The sequence below is a fragment of the Leptopilina heterotoma genome, unplaced genomic scaffold (genome assembly GCF_015476425.1).
Source record: "Leptopilina heterotoma isolate Lh14 unplaced genomic scaffold, ASM1547642v1 Lhet_412, whole genome shotgun sequence".
In the NCBI taxonomy this organism is placed as follows: Eukaryota; Metazoa; Arthropoda; class Insecta; order Hymenoptera; family Figitidae; genus Leptopilina; species Leptopilina heterotoma.
The window spans coordinates 382,332-402,749 of record NW_025111073.1 but is presented as its reverse complement, the minus strand read 5'-3'; the positions used below and the strand labels follow the sequence as shown (position 1 = coordinate 402,749).

General features: G+C 28.6%; 2 protein-coding genes across 3 annotated transcripts; both read left to right on the top strand.

Moving 5' to 3' along the window:
* Positions 1 to 2,353: 2,353 nt before the first annotated feature.
* LOC122506374 (brahma-associated protein of 60 kDa) lies at positions 2,354 to 10,379 on the top strand. Of its 2 annotated transcripts, none has more exons than XM_043618508.1 (7): positions 2,354 to 2,501; positions 3,005 to 3,135; positions 3,221 to 3,396; positions 3,733 to 4,063; positions 4,206 to 4,403; positions 4,587 to 4,845; positions 9,259 to 10,379. In XM_043618508.1, exons 2-7 carry the CDS (start codon positions 3,022 to 3,024, stop codon positions 9,663 to 9,665), a joined length of 1,485 nt encoding a protein of 494 aa, XP_043474443.1. In that variant the 5' UTR covers positions 2,354 to 2,501; positions 3,005 to 3,021; the 3' UTR covers positions 9,666 to 10,379. The 2 variants fall into 2 exon arrangements, with proteins under 2 accessions (XP_043474443.1, XP_043474442.1); XM_043618507.1 differs by having other exon boundaries at positions 3,718 to 4,063.
* Positions 10,380 to 10,787: 408 nt separating this feature from the next.
* LOC122506373 (splicing factor 3B subunit 4) lies at positions 10,788 to 16,071 on the top strand. The gene is made up of 4 exons (XM_043618506.1): positions 10,788 to 10,945; positions 11,477 to 11,560; positions 11,658 to 11,932; positions 15,236 to 16,071. The coding sequence occupies exons 1-4, from the start codon at positions 10,912 to 10,914 to the stop codon at positions 16,019 to 16,021; spliced, it is 1,179 nt and encodes a 392-aa protein (XP_043474441.1). The 5' UTR covers positions 10,788 to 10,911; the 3' UTR covers positions 16,022 to 16,071.
* The last annotated feature ends 4,347 nt before the right edge of the window (positions 16,072 to 20,418 follow it).

Here is a 20,418-nt window from a genome sequence, read left to right as displayed (position 1 = left end):
TGTTTTTTATAATAAATTTTAGATATTTGTAATTGTGGAGATTTCTAGATTTTGAATTTATATTCATTTTACTTGAAATTTTAAAATTGCAAAACTTTTGAGCAATAAAAATTAGGTTAGAGACCCGAACCTCGTAACAATAGACCCGCAATTCTATTGTGAAAAAAGAGCTACGCACAAATTTCAAGTTTTAACGGTACTTTACATTTACCGGCTATATTTCGGTGAGGGGCTGTAAATAAAAAAAAAAGATTTCAATGCTCAATAATCACAATCCATAAACATCAGGATTGAACAGGAGCATAAAAAATCCTTTAGTCAGAATTAACCAAAAGCTTCAGGAATCGTCAAAGTAGTCACAAAACATCAAAATTTCTGACGTTCTCTCTTTATTTCTGATTTTATTTTTAGCAGGGTGGGGAACAAATTCTCCGGATGTATGTATGTGGATGCATATCGAAATGTTTTTTCAACATTTCGATGAAAAAAAATACTTTTTATTTCTCGTGAAAATTTTATAAATTTTGAACCTTTTTTCTAAATTATTAAATTTTAATTATTATTAAATTGTTTTTAACAAAAAATCTTTTCATTCTTATTATAAATGTTTATAAAAAGACAATAAGTAATTGCTTAAGTCATGTAAAACGTTGACTTAAAATCATAACCTCAATTCGTTTAAATAAGTTCACCGGCAATGACAAATAAAGGCCAACGCAGAATAGATCTGTAACCGGAACCGCAATCGAAGCGTAACCGTAAGAATAAGTTAAAGAAGGATAGGTATATTGTTTATCCTTCTCTAACTCATTCCTACGCTTACGGTTACGATTGCGGTTCCGGTTACAGATCTATTCTGCATTGGCCTAAGGGTGCAATCCCATGTGAGCAGAATACGTCGACCGAAAGCAGAAAATCATGAGTGCAAAAGAGATAGGTAGATATTGTTGTTCTTTTCACTCTCAAAATTTTCTGCTTTCGGTCGACGTATTCTGCTCACATGGGATCGCACCCTTAAGATCATCTTATTTGACTATGAATACTTGGCATTCTTAAAGATGGGACTACGCATCTCAAAATCGAAGCATTTACTTTGTCAAGCATATGCTTAAGTTGCGGCTTAAGGCAATGCTTATTGCACGACTATGAATCTAGGTGGCAGCTTAAGTCACTGCTTAAGAAATAAGTATCGACTATGAATACCGCCCATACACGGAAAAACCTTTAGGGTGGAGTCCCATGACAGCGTTTTGCGTTGCGTCGTAATGGGAGAGAAAAAGATGCAAATATACGTTTGCTGCATTCTCTCTTATTACAACGCAACGCAAAACGCTGCCATGGGACTGCGGCCTTAAGCAGTCTGCTCACCCGAAACTTATGCGTCAGCGCCACCACTAAACTTGTTCATCTGCACTCCCAAACTGGGTGACCAACGTACCCAGTTGTAATTTTCTAAACTTTTTGGGAAGTTTGTCTATCGAAAACGGTAATGCTACGCACCCAGTGGCGGGCGATCAGACTTTCCATGCAGTGAGAAGCGAAATTTTGTGACAGTGGGAAGACAGACTTCTCAAAGGTTTTTCCGCACTGTAAAAAAATCTGCTGTAAATTTACTATGTCCGACGTTGGAAAGTTTGGTCACTATGTCCGACGTGGTATTTTTACACGCCGACTGTAATCTACATAACCTGCAAATATTTTTTGAAATAATATTTTCAATCGTAACTTTTTGTATTTATGAAATATAGCCCAAAACTTTTTGTTATATTATTATTTACTTATAAATTAGCATATACTTTCTATAAATGTACATTATATACACTTTTTTAGAGTTATTTATAAAAACTTGAAAATCTTTTGAAAATCTTAAAGGAATAAGAAAATTACATTCGCCATGTAATTGTACAGATCGTGCGACGTAATATTACGTCAAAGTGTAGAAATACACGCAATGTAAAAATACCACGTCGGACATAGTGATCAAATTTTCCTACGTCGGACGTAGTAAATTTACACAAAACTATTAAATTACATAGTCGTATAATGTAAAATTATTAAAAATAGTAAAACTACTTTTGGAACGAAATAAATTTACTACGTACAACCTATAATTTTGATGTGTGAAATTACAAGTTTCGTGTTATTTTACACCAGATTTTTTTACAGTGCGTGTAATGTGCAATTCATTTTGGTATGTGGATTCATCTCTATCAATGCATACCACACAGTGTGTAACTTATGTAACAGAACGCAAATCACGATAAACAGCAGATGTGAAGATCGATACAGAGGAATGCAAAGCTCTGATTAGTTGAGGTTGTTACCGTGAAATGATATGGACCAATCGTAAGCAAGAATTCTTGCGCTTGTCATATATTCAGATTTTCATCTACCCAACCATATCCGTTACGAAAACGAAGCCTACATAGGTTATTTTTTAATGTTGTGACTTTTGGCTTTTTTATCCACATTTATGCCTATATCCATTCATATTTTTACTGGTAAATGTTTCAAATTAATTATTCTACAATTATTACTGCTGCATACTCACAAGTGTTATCAAATTTTTACTACTCGAGCGATTGCAATTGTCATTTTTGTACATAGCATTTTTCTTTTTCCGATTAATTTCCAAGTGTCTTGTGTTCATTGAAGTGTGTATAATGTATTTTAAATACAAAAAGACAGATGTTTTTTTAATATTCCCTTGCATTAATTTAGAATATTCGTTTAACATTCAGTGAGAAATTTATAGGTTATGTGCTAACTTTGAAGCTTCAAAAAAATTTGAAAACTTTTTGGAGTAAATTTATTATTTTATTTTTTAATGTCAAAATTAGTGATTTTCAATTTTTTAAATTTATGAAAAAATCGTATTGACGGATGTATCTTGAGAATTGAAAAGTTTATTTTATATGTGCGAAAAAAGGAATTTTTGGTTTAATATATTATTCTAGAAATTACAAATATTTGCGGGATTTTGACAACTTATTTTTTGTTACAGGTTAATAATAAATAAACATGGCGCAGAGATTTCCTGTGCCAAACACGGGAAGCAATGGCCCACCTCCGCAACGCTATCCACCTCCGTCAGTACCTCCGAATTTGCGTCAATATTCGGGACCAAATTTTCCGGTAATTAAATTTATCACAAAAGTATTTTAAATTATTGTAGAAAAACATCGTTTTGTAATTTAATTCTGCGACTTTAAATGATTAGATGCAACAAAGAAGTAGTTTTACACCGCCTCCACAAATGTCAAATGCAGTTTCCGGACCTGGTGGTATAATGAGGGGAAATCCACCATATTCAGGAATGCGCCAAGCACCAATACCAAATCCTCCAGGAGGAAAGAGAAGTAACGATCAGCGCATTCCAATGTCCCAACAAAAACCGTATGTTTCATTTTTTAATCATTATTATTTTTTTGTTTCATTTCCTTTCATTATTTGTTGCGTGAGATGCGTAAACTGTCTATATTTTTCTTTCTAATAACTCGTACTATTAACCAAGGGAAAACTTATAGATAATTTATTAAAAGAAATTCTCTACTGAAATTCGCAAAGTTTTTCCTTGAAACTTACAGATAGATCATCCTTCAACAAAAACTCACGTCGACTTCATAAAAACAAAATCAAGGCCTAGCACAAATGCACAAATTTTTCCAAATTCTTTTTTAATCTTTAAATCTATGATTTCCACAAAAACTCATTTAGGTATTTTTGGAACAGTGATTTTTCACATTCCACTTCAAAGAAGAAGAAAAAATTGGCAGACAAGATTCTACCGCAAAAAGTACGTGATTTGGTGCCAGAATCACAGGCGTACATGGATTTACTTGCATTTGAACGTAAATTGGACGCGACAATAATGCGAAAGCGTCTTGATATTCAGGAGGCTTTAAAACGTCCAATGAAGCAAAAACGTAAGCTTAGAATATTCATTTCGAACACTTTTTATCCGGCCAAGGAACCTGGTGAAGGCGAGGAGGGCTGTGTAGCCTCCTGGGAACTTAGAGTCGAAGGAAGACTATTGGACGACAGTAAAAACGATCCCAACAAGGTAAATTTGTCATTGAAAAGTAAACAAATTTTATTTTACTTTATTCTTTTTATTTCATTTTTCTAATTTTTAAAACAATCTTTTAAGTCTATATTGCTAATTTTTAAAAAATGACGAAAGTGTAATTAAGTCATTTTTTCAGGTGAAAAGAAAATTTTCGTCCTTCTTCAAAAGCCTAGTTATCGAACTAGATAAGGATTTGTACGGTCCTGACAATCATCTAGTTGAATGGCATCGCACATTAACAACTCAAGAAACAGACGGTTTCCAAGTAAAGCGACCAGGAGATAAAAATGTCCGATGCACTATTCTTTTACTACTTGACTATCAGCCCTTGCAGGTAAAATTTATATTTTTTAAACTTAAATTTAAAATCCATGGAACAAAGTTTGAAAATTCTTTAAATTCGAAATTGGTAATGGATTTTCAAACTAATTAATTCATTTTTTTCAAATATAGTTTTTTTTAATTCAAAATTGATAATGAATTTTCAAAGTAATTGCTTAATTTTTTCGAATTATAGTTCAAGTTAGATCCACGTCTAGCGCGATTACTTGGAGTTCACACGCAAACACGTCCTGTTATTATTTCCGCTTTGTGGCAATATATTAAGACACACAAACTTCAGGATAGTCACGAAAGGGAATTTATCAATTGCGATAAATATTTGGAGCAAATCTTTGCTTGTCCTCGAATGAAATTTGCCGAAATTCCGTCACGTTTAAATCCACTACTTCATCCACCGGATCCTATAGTCATCAATCACGTAATTAGTGTGGAAGGTAAATTGTTTTAAATTAAATTTACTCTTACTTTGGTTTTCAAAGTGTCAGTAAAACATAAAATTAATTTTAAAATGAAGCTCGTATTTTATGATCCACAAGTATTGAATGTTCAATGGAACGGAATATTTTTTATTATAAATATATTTTCGTAAATTACTGATTGCAATAAAAATAAGAAACTTAAATTTTATATTTAGAAACTTTGTAATTCGTACATATAATATTTTACAGGCTTTAGCACTCATCTACTAAAGTCTATTACCAACTACATTTTTTACGATTTGCTACTATTCGGATATTTTTTTTTTAGATTTGTGACAGTCAAAGCGATCTTTCTCCTTTTTTTAGAATTTACATTACTTTAAATCAGCTAATAAACTGAAATACAAAAATAATACAAAAATTATTCTCATAAATTTTAATAAAATTCTTAGAAACAATTTCAACAATTTAAAAAAAATTCTTTGAAACGATTCAATTGTTTTCAAATTGTCAAGATGGTTTTATATTGAAATTATTTAAAATATTAATTCCTGGTATTAAAATTTCCTTAGAATATTTTATCAAAGAGTTTTATTTTATATTATAAGACTTATCAAATTATTATAATAAAACCAAGTATCTTTCTTCTTGTGGTACTAGTTTACTATTGAATTCGTTCATTTATTATAATGCATAAATTTTGTTAATTCAAATTCTTGCGATATTTACATTTTTATTTTTAAAAACTACATATTATTATTCCTTTTAATTTTTTACAGTTACGATATTTTAATTAAGTAACTATTACAAAAACCCAAAAAGCAATAAATAAGTTATCCGCGATATTTGCCGTGCGATAATGCCCTCAAGTCATAATAAGTCCCGCGAGATTACAAGTATACGAGTCTTCATTTAATCATTTATTTCAATAGAGTTGTAGTTATTAGTAGGATAATAAAAGAAGTGAATATTTTTTATGGAAATCTGGAATAAGTCAGGAATTTACTGAATAATAACTATTGTGAATCGATTAAAACCAGAGTTTTGATTTGTCAAATTTAATTTTTTGATAGCTGCTTTTCACTACTTTTTTTCAGTCTTAACTCTCTGCTGATGCTAACGACCGTTATCGTCAAAAATCGTCATTCTGGACGTCTGGTGGGGACTATGGGAGTTACGTGCTTTGGCGATAGAGTGGGGATAAGTTAGCATCAGCAGAGGGTTAAAGCTACATTTTGCTACTTTTTAAAAATTAATTATCGAGTGCGAAGCCTGAAATATCAGAAAATTATTTGAGAATAATTGAATTTTATAAAAACTTAGAATGGGAGTTATTATTTTTGAAAAAGTAAAAATTTTCTCTGGAAATGAGAGAAAAGTCAGAATAATGGGTCATTCCAGTGAAACCCGTCTAGAGCTGGTTGCTCGATGATTTTAAAAAATGATGTGATTAATATATAATATTCTTCAATAAAATTGGATTATATTTTAGTGGTTTATAGCCCCAAATATATTTTACATTCTTTTAAATATTTTTTTTAAATGTCTAACTGGTTATGCAGTCTAACATAACCCATTTTGCGAAAACTCAGTATAAATCATTAAAAATAGATTATAAATACTGATTTTTATTTTAAATAAATATATTTTTGCTAAATTCATTTAAATAAACGAAAATTATTTGAAAATAACTCACCAGAACAGATAAATCAGAATATTTTTGTACTTGCACAGTATAATAAACATGAATTTCTTTTTTTTATATCTTCTGTGGAGAAAAAGGAATTTTCACTAAACTTTTTCAAATTGAATTATTTTAAAATTATAAATTTATTTAAATTGAAATTTTTTTGGGACCTGTACTCATTAATTATTTAATAAATTTTCATGACTGGACTGAAGTTCATCACCTTGTCGTTCGTTTAAAGAAAACAAACTTCAGTCTAGTCATGAAAATAAAAATTTAATCAAAATCAGGTTAAATTTATAAAATTTTTCATATTTATTAAATAATTAATGAGTACAGGTCCCAAAAAAATTTCAATTTAAATAAATTTATAATTTTAAAATAAATCAATTTGAAAAAGTTTAGTGAAAATTCCTTTTTCTCCACAGAAGATATAAAAAAAAGAAATTCATGTTTATTATACTGTGCAAGTACAAAAATATTCTGATTTATCTGTTCTGGTGAGTTATTTTCAAATAATTTTCGTTTATTTAAATGAATTTAGCAAAAATATATTTATTTAAAATAAAAATCAGTATTTATAATCTATTTTTAATGATTTATACTGAGTTTTCGCAAAATGGGTTATGTTAGACTGCATAAACAGTTAGACATTTAAAAAAAATATTTAAAAGAATGTAAAATATATTTGGGGCTATAAACCACTAAAATATAATCCAATTTTATTGAAGAATATTATATATTAATCACATCATTTTTTAAAATCATCGAGCAACCAGCTCTAGACGGTTTTCATTGGAATGACCCTAATAGAAAATCAAATTGTGACAAAAGTCTGAATAAAATAGACGACTTTTTTTTACCCTTAAAGTCGATCCTCGGATCGCCTGCTTTCTATATTATTTTTTATTATTGATAAAATTAATCTGTATTAATAATCGTTGTATTATTTAATAATTATATATATTTATTTTTTACATATTTATTTTATTTACATATATTTAATAATTAATTAAATTCAGGGTGTCCAGCTACCTTGAAAACCTTGAAAACCTTGAAAAGTACTTGAATTTTTTTTGCTCCTTGAAAACCTTGAAAAGTACTTGAATTTTATGACAAAACCTTGAAAAATTAAAATTCATAAAAGTGAGATTTATTTTCTTGATGTTTTAAATTGAATTCTCGTCAATATTTCAATTATCTTTATAAATATAAAAATTCTTCACCGAAATTCAATTATATTCAGGTACTTTAATAAAATTCATTGCAAAATACAATTATTTTCATAAATAACAATATCAATCACGAGAATTCAATTATTTTAAAAATTCTTTACATTCTTCTCAAAAATTCAATTATTATTTTTAAAAAATCAAAATGAAAATTTTGGTCAACATTTCAATTATTATCTTTATAAGTAAATAACAATAATCTTCGACAAAGTTCATTTATTTTGTGGAATTTTAATAAAATTCATTGCAAAATTCAATAATTTTAATATAAATAATAGAATTCATCAGAAGAATTCAAATACTTTTAAAAATTTTAATAAAAATCATGGCAAATTTTCAAATTATTTTAAAAAAATGTTCTTTCTTCGATGGTTTTCAATATTCTATTATTTTAATAAAATTTCACGAAAGAATTTAATTATTAAACAAATTTTTTAAAATATTCTTCACAAACTTTCACTTATTTAAAAAAAATTTTTCTACATTTATTCAATTATTTAAAATAGAATTTGCATAAATTTTTTCGCAAAAATCAATTGTTTCAAAATTTGGCATTAAATTCTTCGAAGTAATTCAATTATTATTTTCAAAAGTAATAAAATTCAATTATTTTCAAAAATTTTAATAATATTCATTTAATAAAATTCGTTTTAAAATTTGGCATTCAATTCTTTGCAGTAATTTAATTATTTTCAAAAGTAATAAAATTGAATTATTTTCAAAAATTTTAATAAACCTCATTGCAAAATTTCAATGTATTTTCAAAAATTTTTCTTAATTTAATAATTTGTGTATCAATTATTTTTAATCGAAATTTCCAAAAGAATTCAATTATTTAAAAACAATTTTAATTGATGTTTCTTAAATCTATGTTCCTTATATTTCTAATATTTTATCAATAAATTGTATTTAAAGTTAGTATAAATAAGAAGTTATCAATCCTCCAAGTCAATTGATTGACTTGGAGGATTGATAACTTCTTATTTATGCTAATATAATTTTACCATGTGATAAATTCAACAATACTAAATGTATTTAAAGTTGTTTATGAATAACTATTGTATGTATGTAGAAATTATAAAATTGTTTATAAGTACTCCCTAAATTTTAATTAGTGAAAATATTTATTAATTTTAATTAGTTACTGACTTTTTGCTTTTTAATTAGTAAATTTCACTAAAAAATTAGTAGAAATGATTATTTATTAGTAAAATTTACTTCTTCAAAAGAAAAAAGTCAGTCACTAAATCAAATTAGTATTTAAATTTAGAGAGTAAGTAAAAATTTACTTGAAATAAACTTATTAAGGAAAACTTATAAACAGAACTTACTCTATTACACTCGATTATAAATAACAAATATTTTGAAAATTAGTACCCTAAAAATGGACCTTGAAAAAAATTATTTTGCACCTTGAAAACCTTGAAAAGTCCTTGAATTTTTTTTTAAAGAATCGCTGGACACCCTGAAATTGTAGATTATTATTAAAATGAAATAATGAATTTTCAGGAACAGAAACGAAACAAACTGCATGCTACGACATTGACGTGGAAGTCGATGATACATTAAAAACTCAAATGAACAACTTTCTACTATCAACTGCGAGTCAACAGGAAATTCAAAGTTTGGATAATAAAATTCACGAGACAGTTGACACAATAACTCAATTAAAAACTAATCGTGAATTTTTCCTAAGTTTCGCAAAAGATCCACAACAATTTATCAATAAATGGATAATATCGCAGACAAGAGACTTAAAAACAATGACGGATGTTGTTGGTAATCCGGAAGAAGAAAGGAGAGCTGAATTCTATTATCAACCTTGGGCTCAAGAAGCTGTTTGTCGATATTTCTACACAAAAGTACAACAAAAACGAGCGGAACTTGAACAGGCACTTGGTATAAGAAATTCATAAATACTGAAATAACAACGAAATGTCAACAGTATTTTCTACTGGCATTCATTGATTTACATAAAAATTTTCCAAAGGATGGAAATCATTTTGCGTTTTATTTTTCAAGATAAATGTGTCAGCTGAAAATATTTATTTAGCTATTTTCTAATTGAATTGAATGAAATAATAATCTGATTGAATAAAAAAAAATTGATGTGTGTCAGTAATAAAATTTACTATAATCTGCTACTGTGAACGATCTTATTCTAGATTCTCGTATTTTTTAAAGAAATGTAAAATATATAGGAAACTTTTTAATTTTATAAAATGCAAGTTTTTCGCGTGTCAAGTAGTTAATTTCATTTCATAAAAAAATCAATTTACTTCCTACAATAATTTTTTTTATTTGAGGGGGAGAGATTCTTGTTGAAACAATTATAGTGACATTAAAAGAAAAACAATTTTTTTTCCCACTATATTTTGTGATAAAAGGAGACTTGAGAAAAATGAATTTGGTAACTGACGTTATAAAAAAAAATTCTTTGACTATTAGAATAAATTATAGAAAATCTGACAGTTGAATAAAAATTTAATTATTCGAAAATTTTAATTCTACTTAAATTATGATAATTTTACAATTACTCAATATTATTTCGGATTTTCTTTCAGTAGAATAAAAGAAACAATTCTGTACAATTGTACATGAAGTAAAAAAATATACGTTTATGTCCAGTATTTTGTGTCGAATTATTTTTTTAACTTTATAATGAAAAACGAAAGTTAATTAAGAAGCTTATAGATTTTTTTAAATATGTTTTTCTCAATTTTTGTTCATCAATAAAATTTTCAAAAACTTCCAAAATCTAGTGTTCAAACTTCTCTCCTCAATTCTCAAATGTTCAGCGTTGGCACTTAAGGCCTAAGCACAATAGTTTCGCGAAAGTCGTTCGCGAACGCAAAGCATGAGTTAGACAAGGACACAAATATATCTCTGCCCTTTTCTAACTCATGCTTTGCGTTCGCGAACGACTTTCGCGAATCTATTGTGCTTAGGCCTTAACTTCTCTCCTAATTTATTGCGCATGCGCATTTTACTCAACTGAAGTCAAATCAACTTTTCAGCAACGTTAGCCAAATGAGAAACTATAACTTGAGCTTGACTGTCAGTGTTGACTGGTGTTGACTCTTCCTTCCTGGTGTTGACTGTTGTCAACAAGTTGTCAAGTTAGTCAAGTCCGTCAAGTCGGTTGACGTTTTGTTTCAAATAATGGCAGCCGGCCCAATTGCAGAAAGAAATCAAGGTATTTTTCAAGAAAAATTTAGTTAATTATTCTCTAAGTATTGTTAACAATCAATTTTCTATCTGTCTTTTCAATTTATTATTTAATTATCAATTCAGTGAGAGCTTCAATGTCCTAGCTTTTAGGTAAAGTGCTCTCATTATTATCCCTTTAATAACTGCCAAATTTGTAGAATTCTATTAGTATATATAAGTTTTATTCAATTATAAGTGAAACATTATATAGTAAACTGATTGTTACTTGTCAAAAAATGTTTTAAAAATGGTAGAAAAGTTATTAGGAATTTGAGGTTATGTTAAACATTTACAAACTTTATAATCTACGTCAATTAAATTTTTGTAATTATAAGATAAAGAATATTCTTTATTTAGTAATATTTTAAGTATCTGTGTTTTTAATTTGAAATTAATTTCACAAAAATGATAAAGTTTTACAGAAATGAGATATTTAAATTAACATAGATAATAAACTTAAGACTAAAATAAATGACGATTATAATTTAAACTTATTTTTGCTGTTTTTGTTTTACAGATGCGACAATATATGTCGGTGGGTTGGACGACAAAGTCTCCGAGTCTCTCATGTGGGAACTTTTCGTTCAGGCCGGTCCTGTCGGTAAGATTATTATAATAACAAAAAAGCTGTTTATTTTTTTCCTCTAACCGAAATAAGGACATTTTTTAATTTTTAAATTGTGATTTTTCTTCAACAGTCAATGTACACATGCCAAAGGATCGAGTAACACAAATGCATCAAGGTTATGGCTTTGTCGAATTTATGGGCGAGGAGGATGCCGATTATGCCATTAAGATAATGAACATGATTAAATTATATGGGAAACCTATTAGAGTTAATAAGGCTTCGGCTCATCAGAAGAATCTCGACGTGGGGGCAAATATTTTCATTGGAAATCTAGATCCCGAAGTCGATGAGAAATTACTTTATGACACATTCAGTGCTTTCGGTGTTATACTCCAAACACCAAAGGTAAGCTTTCGAAAAATGTTTCTGATTCATTTTTAGGTTTCAAACCTTTTTTTCTAATACAAACTTCGAAATACCTATAATTAAAAAGTTTTTAAATAATTGAAATTTTGTAAACTCTTATTGACAATAATTGAATTAATTTCATTAAAATTTTTGAAAATAATTGATTTTTTAAAAATTTTATAGAGCTGTGCAAAATAATTCAAACCGAACTGTTCGAATTTTTTCGCCTAGTTCGAATGTCGAATATTCGACATTTGACATTTCGGCGCCCCAAAACCGAACAAAACTCGGTTCGGTTCGAATTTTGCACAGCTCTAAAATTTTAATGAAAAATCTCCATATAAAGGGTAGGGTGGGGCATTACTATTCTTGTTTGGATTTTTGAGTCTAGAAAATGTATTTAAAAAAAAATAAAAAAATGAGTAGGACCGTTTGAAAACTTGACTTCTTAGCTACAATTTTATATTTGTAGCTGCCATGTATTATTTTGCTGTAACTCGATTCTGTTCCGAACTAAAGCGATTTCACGAATTTTTTTTTATGTCGAAAAAAACGAGGGGCGTAACTATTCTTGCAGCTATTAATCAGTAATGATATAATACTAAAAAAAAATATAAAAATTAATTTGTTAATTGGAGGAGTTTTTCTGGTTTTTCTCTTCCAATTTCTTACCACTATAACCTAGAAACAAGCACACACAAAATATATTTCAATTATTTGGAAATAAACAACATTTTAGAAGAGAAAATAATTATTATTCCTTTTGAAATTTTTTAAAACTATTTTTAAAAAACTAATTTTTAGAATTTTACGAATTTCTTTAAGAGTCATTCCATTATATTTCGACTAAAGTCGTTGCCGACTAATTTTAAAAAATTGTAATATTTTGCAAGAATGATCTTAAAGATATTAGGATCACCGAACAAAAAGAATTTTTTAAATATTTTTTATATTTATTGTAAAATAAGCATCTAAAGTATATGAAGTCGTAAAAACTGTCACATTTTCATCTATTAGAAAATATTAAAGAAAACACATAATTTACTATAAAAACGTAAAAAAATTATTAGAATTTATTAAGAATGAATTATTTTATTATTATAAATTGATAGAAACAATTATTAATAAGAAATATTAAATAAAAAGTAATTTCAAAGTTTTCATGGAAAATAACCTATTTTTGCAAATTTCATTCACTAAATATGAGAAAGAGAAATCATTAAATTGGATAAAACCTTATGAAATATAAAGTACCTGTGATTAACTTTTAGTTTTTCTTATCACTTCCTTCCTGTTTTCTTCACAAATATTAAAAAATAAGCAATTAAAATTGGCACTTTGCTTATTTTCACGATTTTCAAATGTAAATAACTTCTGCCCAGAAAAATGAAAAATTACGAAAATTGGGCAATAATTAATTCATTACTAGATACACTCACTGGAAATAGATTTTCTTTGGTCCCGAAGCTATTTTCCGAAATAATTAATTTTTAACTTTTTACTATTTTTATCAGGTTAATACATGTGTTTTTTAAAGGACGAAGTTAGCTCTTCTTGTTTAATCGTTTTGAACCAACTTCAGTTTTAAAGAAATCACATGTATTAACCTGATAGAAATAGTAAAAAGTTAAAAATTAATTATTTCGGAAAATAGCTTCGGGACCAAAGAAAATCTATTTCCAGTGAGTGTATCTAGTGATGAATTAATTATTGCCCAATTTTCGTGATTTTTCATTTTTCTGGGCAGAAGTTATTTACATTTGAAAATCGTGAAAATAAGCAAAGTGCCAATTTTAATTGCTTATTTTTTAATATTTGTGAAGAAAACAGGAAGAAAGTGATAAGAAAAATTAAAAGTTAATCACAGGTACTTTATATTTCATAAGGTTTTATTCAATTTAATGATTTCTCTTTCTCATATTTAGTGAATGAAATTTGCAAAAATAGGTTATTTTCCATGTAAACTTTAAAATTATTTTTTATTTAATATTTCTTATTAATAATTGTTTCTATCAATTTATAATAATAAAATAATTCATTCTTAATAAATTCTAATTATTTTTTTACGTTTTTATCGTAAATTATGTGTTTTCTTTAATATTTTCTAATAGATGAAAATGTGATAGTTTTTACGACTTCATATACTTTAGATGCTTATTAGAGCTGTGCAAAATAATTCGAACCGAACTGTTCGAATTTTTTCGCCTAGTTCGAATGTCGAAAATTCGACATTCGAGTTAGCTTAGTTCGAATGTCGGTTTTTCGACATTCGAACTAGCCCAGTTCGAATGTCGAATATTCGACATTCGAACTAGCCCAGTTCGAATGTCGAAAAACCGACATTCAAACTATCCCAGTTCGGATGTCGAATATTCGACATTCGAGTTACTACAAAATTCGAACCGAACCGAGTTTTGTTCGGTTTTGGTACGCTAAAATGTCGAATTCTAAAATTCGACATTTTAGTCGCCCAGTTCGGATGTCGAATATTCGACATTCGACATTTCGGCGCCCCAAAACCGAACTAAACTCGGTTCGGTTCGAATTTTGCACAGCTCTAATGCTTATTTTACAATAAATATAAAAAATATTTAAAAAATTTTTTTTGTTCGGTGATCCTAATATCTTTAAAATCATTCTTGCAAAATATTACAATTTTTTAAAATTAGTCGGCAACGACTTTAGTCGAAATATAATGGAATGACTCTTAATATAATTTTTTAAAAATCAATTATTTAAAATATTTTTGGTTACATATTTCTAATAACTCACCTTAAAATTTTTCTAAAAAAAGTTACAATTATTTTAAAAAATTAAATTTTTTCAATTTATATAATTTAATTCTCAAAGAACTTTTGGAAAATTATTAAAAATATTTGATTTAAAGAAGAAGTTTAGTTAAAAATTCTAGAAAATAATAAAATTTCGAAAGGTAATTTTTAGAAATAATTAAATTTTACAAGGTTTGAAATTAAAATTTCTTAAATTTTAATTTCTGTAGAAAAATAAATATATAAATTCAAATATTTATTTAACAAAATTATTCAACTTTTGAAGTTTTAATAGGTAGTTAAATTTAGAAATCAATAATAGGTCAGGGAAATATAAAATGAAATTTGTGTGACTTTTTGAGTCCCGATTTTTACATAGATTTTCTGTTAAAAAATCGTATCAACTTTGACATCCACTTAAATTTGATTCGGGACATGTCCCAAGAATTAAACTAATTTTTTTCTAAGTTTCTTAAAAAAAATTAAAGAAATTTAAAGAAATGGATATTTAAATAATGAAATTTTGCAGATTATGAGAGATCCAGAGACGGGAAATTCGAAGGGTTTTGCCTTCATCAACTTCGCATCTTTCGACGCCTCAGATGCGTCCATTGAAGCCATGAACGGCCAGTACCTGTGCAATCGTCCAATTTCGGTGTCCTATGCATTCAAACGTGATGCTAAGGGCGAAAGACACGGAAGTGCCGCGGAGAGATTATTGGCAGCACAGAATCCACTGAGTCAAGCGGACAGACCTCATCAGTTGTTCGCCGACGCACCGCCATTGGCACCGCCGCCAATGCCAGTTCACCATCATCACCATCATCACCAAGTACCACCTCAGCATCCTCAGCATCACATGATGCACCATCATCACGGCATGGTGGTTCCACCGCCGCCACCTCCGAGCACTCCGATTCCACCCATGGGACATCCGCCGCCGCCACCAGTTCCTCCTCCCCCGTCCTCACAATTCCCATCTGCAATTCCACCGCCGCCCCTGCCTCCCATGAACATGTCCCATCCCCCACTGCCGCCAGGCATGCCACCACCATTGCCGCCAATGCCAATTCCCGGAGGGCAAAATCAAAATGCTCCAAGAATGATGCCACCACCGCCACCGTGGAACATGGGCGCTCCTCAGGGGCAGTTTCCTCAGTTCCAGCCACCACCCCCAAGGCCACCACCTGGCTGGAGACCACCACCACCTCCCGTATCGCAAAATGCCCCACCACCTCCTCCTACATTCAGACCTCCATTCCCACCAAGAGGACCTCCACCTCCCCCACCACCTCACGACGGAACACTATTCTAATCCTACACTGAGAGACCTTTAGGTCAGCAGCAGACTTTCGATAGGCTGCTACTGACCATTTTGGAGGAAGGCTACAGGACTATACTTTTGGGTTGCTGCGGTAAAATCTTGGGCGCGTGACAGTCCCAAAGTTGTTCAGCTGCAAACCAAAGGCCGCATTCCCACTACTTCGGTGAGCTGCTCACCAACATTTGGGACTGTCACGCGCCCAAAATTTTACCGCAGCGCACCAAAACCATAGTGGAGCTGCTGTCACATACGTTGTTCCGCTACAGTCCCAAAGGTCTCTCAGTGTATTAATCAATATTAATTTAAACAACGACGATGAAAATTTCTTTTCTCAAATTTGTATTTTTGTACATCGAGACTCTATGTCTTAAAAGCTGATTTCATAATACAGTGCAACATCAATAAAGAAAATGAACATTTCGTTTCTGTGTCATGGTAATTAAATTAAACTCTAACATTCTTTTCAAATTATTAATAGAACTAGCACAAATAACGCGCGCGTGAAGTTTCTTGTTTCACTTTTAACATATATATAACAATAATTTAATTTTTACATTACATGTCACATGAAAATTAATGAAAGCGTGAATGCCAATGAGACGATAATGAAAAATATGTTCATTACATTATTTTTGACTTATTAATTATCAAAAATAAATTACATTTAATTAGAATTAATTATTTATTTGTTATTTTGTTTCTAATAGTTTTCTAGTCAAAATTAATTAATATTATTTTCATATCATTAACATTCAAAAATTCAATTATTCAGAAGAATTCTACACAAAATCACTATTTTTCTAAATTTATTCAGGGAAATCAGGAAAAAGTCAGAAAATTTTGTCAAAAGTGCTGGAATAATATTCAATTTCAAGAATTCATAAGAAAATTCTGAATGTTATTCTTGAGCATTGAAAAGATTTTATATATTTCAAACTCTTCCTGTCTTTAACAATAATTAGACTTTACAGATTTAAAATTAATTTTCTTAAATAATTTAATTTTTGAAAAACTATCGAGAAAAAATTATTTTGGAATAATTTTTTATTTAAAAATTAAAAAAATAATTGAATTTTATGAAATTTGTATTTAAATTTTTTTTTATAAATAATATAAATAAGTAGTAAATGTCACGCCTGCCAAACAAAGTATTTAATTTATTATTATTATTGTTATTATTATTATCATTACTCAAAAGAAATCCGATTATCTTTACAAAATTTCAATAAAAAATTCTTCGAAAAATTTATGAAAAATTACAAAAATGTTATCTTTTGAAATTATTACAGGTGACAGCTAAAAAAACGCGCGTGTAGTTTCTCCTAGTATTAATAGATAATTAATAATAATGCCTATTAACAATAAAAACTGGTACTTAATCACTTAACTATACTTAATCACAAAAAATAATTAAAAAATTTTAAAAAATTTCGTTAAAAATTGAAATTTACAAAATATATCACTGCTTTGCTAACTTTGCATAAAATTTCATATTTGTGCCTTTAAAAAATTAATTTAAAAATGTCTTGATAAAATTCTTTATCAGACTTAAATTTTAAGAAATTTTAATTATTCAATAATTTATTTATTTTTGCATTCAAATTATTGAATTCTCTAATAAAAATTTATTTCAAAATGAATTTCAGTTAAAGTTCTACATAATAATTGAATATTAAAAGCATTATAGCATGAATTTTAAGAAATAATTAAATTTTAAAATGGTTCCAAATCAGATTCTTTAAAAATTTGTATTTTTCATACTTATAACTAACAATTCTGTAGAATTAATTATTTTAAAAAAGTTTAATTGAATTTTTTTCTGAAATTATTTGAAGTATTTATTTTTTAATTCGTATTTAGTTGAAGAATTTCTGAATAATTTAAATTTCGTAAACAAATGGATTTTAAAATTCTCAAAGAACTTTTTTCAAAAATTATTAAAAATAATTTATTCCTGTGGGAAAATAATAATGATTAAAATTTATTTAGAAAAGAAGTAATTGATGTTTTTAAATAATTTTAGAATTAAGAAATTCGTAAATAAATGTAATGGAACATTTTTTGGAGTATCTAATCATTTTTAGAGAGAATCAGAATATTCTTTAGAGTCAAGGAAGAAGTCAAAATTTTGTTAAGTAATAAAGTTTTTCATATTAAAAAAAAGAAAATATTTTACAGGATTTACATTTGTTAATTTTCTAAAATGTTTGTTACAAAATGCTAATTTTTTAGAATCAAAGGAAATAATGAATAGTATAATAATATTAATAATTTTTTTAGATTAATAAAAATATTTTCTTGAATTATTTGAGAAATAAAAATAATATCATTAAATAAAAAAAAATACAAACAAAATAAAGAAATGTAATATTATCTATCAAAACATATAAAAAACAAAAGCATAAATTTTGTTAAAAAATCGTTATTTTATATTTTATTTCTATTTTCTATCAAAACGAATAAAAAACAAAAGAATAACCATGACTAACTTCAGGTGTGGACAGACTGGACAGAATGAATACGACGATTATTATAGTTAATAATGACATACGGAGGAAATTTCAATTGTAAAAACATTTTTTCAATTTTTCTTTATTTCTATTTTTTTGTTGATCCACGTAATACGCTCTTTCAGTAAAAAAAATATATATTAAAAATAGAGAACACAATAATGGATAATAACACTAATGTAACAAGTTCATCGTATAAGAATAATTTCTCATACAAATGGAAAACAGGTCTGGAAATCGGGGAAAACCGGGAATTGTCAGGGAAATACAAAAGTATATGGAAAACCGGAAACAGTCAGGGAAAATGATGAAAAAATCGGAAATTCCATCATAACTTCAAATGCGAACGAACTTTACACTATTTTTAAATGCATATTTTATCATGACTAGCTCCTCCGACGGCCGCAAGCGGCCGTCTACGGTGCTAGTTTTTATATGTCCATTGTCCAAGTCCATTATTTCATTAATAATAATATTCAAATTTTTTCAGTTAATAATTTGCTTATTTATATTTGAAATGTTGACGTTTTTTTTGACAATGCAAAATAAGATTTATTATGAGTACTTTCTCTTAACAAAAATAAAATTTATATATTCGCGCTCTTTTTAAATAACATGTTACGTGCGGAGTTACGTTATTTACGCGCAGGCGTAAGATCCGCGATTTGATTTGATGTTCAATCTTGGGGTGTTTTTGACGTTGACACTCTGAGCGCTCTGAAAGTACGAAACGTGGTTGGTTGGGCTAGGGGAATTCTGAATGTTGATTGGCTGAACTTCAAAATTCATAGTTTTATGCTCTGGTTTCCACACTCTGTATCGCTCGGTATCAAAGGTCCGAGCGATACAGAGTGTGGAAACCAGAGCATAAAACTATGAATTTTGAAGTTCAGCCAATCAACATTCAGAATTCCCCTAGCCCAACCAACCACGTTTCGTACTTTCAGAGCGCTCAGGGGCCGTATTCTCGAATCGATGACCCTAGATGTCGCATGCGACAGACCATTCGAGATGGAAAAAGCTATTCTCGATAACTATTTGTATTTTTCTCATATGTCAAGTTCTCTTCCTCCTCAATTATGATTGGCAGATAAGTATTTGGAAACGACGGCAACAATGTATGAATGTCGCACACGGAAATTTTCGAACAACCTATCTCGAACGGTCATTGAGAATAGACTTTCAGAGTCGCATGCGACATTAACCATTCGACATTTTACGCATGCGAGAATTGTCGAATGCTTTCGAGAATACGGCCCCAGAGTGTCAACGTCGAAAACACCCTTGGTTTAATCCTTTGAAAAGGAAGGCGGAAATATTCAAATAAAACAAGTTAATTTCCGTTAAAACGGAGGGAAAAACCTCACGAATAAGAAGGATCAATTAATAATTAATAATATTAATTAATCATTAATCCAACTAAATTCGCGAGTAAACCCAATACATTTATTAAAGTCAAAACATTACACAAGTTGATGTTATTCTTATAACTATTTTTGGGACTACTCTGAAGTACATTACGAAAGAACTCCAAAGTAGAACTGATTTGGTAAGAGAGCATTTGGCCCATGATCCAAGTAACAAGGTCTCGCCACGCGCAGGCAAAAAAAACGTGGAACCAAGCACCAATCAGAATGCGGACGAAGTGACGACCATATTGAAAGTCTAGCCGCGTATTTTTAAATGTGTTTCAAATCCAGAAAATAAGATTGTTATTGTTATTAATATATTTTTATTTTTAATAATAAATATTATTAATTGTTATTATTAATATTAATACGTATAAAATTATTGATAATAATAATAATAAATATTACAATAAATGGTAATTAATATTAATAAATTATTATGAATGTTATTTTATTTTTAATAATAATT

Coding starts and splice junctions, on each gene's coding strand:
- LOC122506374 (XM_043618507.1), top strand. CDS start 3,022: ATGGCGCAGAGATTTCCTGTGCCAAACACGGGAAGCAATGGCCCACCT. Junction 3,397..3,717: donor CCAATGTCCCAACAAAAACC/GTATGTTTCATT, acceptor AAACTCATTTAG/GTATTTTTGGAACAGTGATT. Junction 4,846..9,258: donor TCACGTAATTAGTGTGGAAG/GTAAATTGTTTT, acceptor ATGAATTTTCAG/GAACAGAAACGAAACAAACT.
- LOC122506373 (XM_043618506.1), top strand. CDS start 10,912: ATGGCAGCCGGCCCAATTGCAGAAAGAAATCAAG. Junction 10,946..11,476: donor AATTGCAGAAAGAAATCAAG/GTATTTTTCAAG, acceptor TTTGTTTTACAG/ATGCGACAATATATGTCGGT. Junction 11,561..11,657: donor CGTTCAGGCCGGTCCTGTCG/GTAAGATTATTA, acceptor TTTCTTCAACAG/TCAATGTACACATGCCAAAG.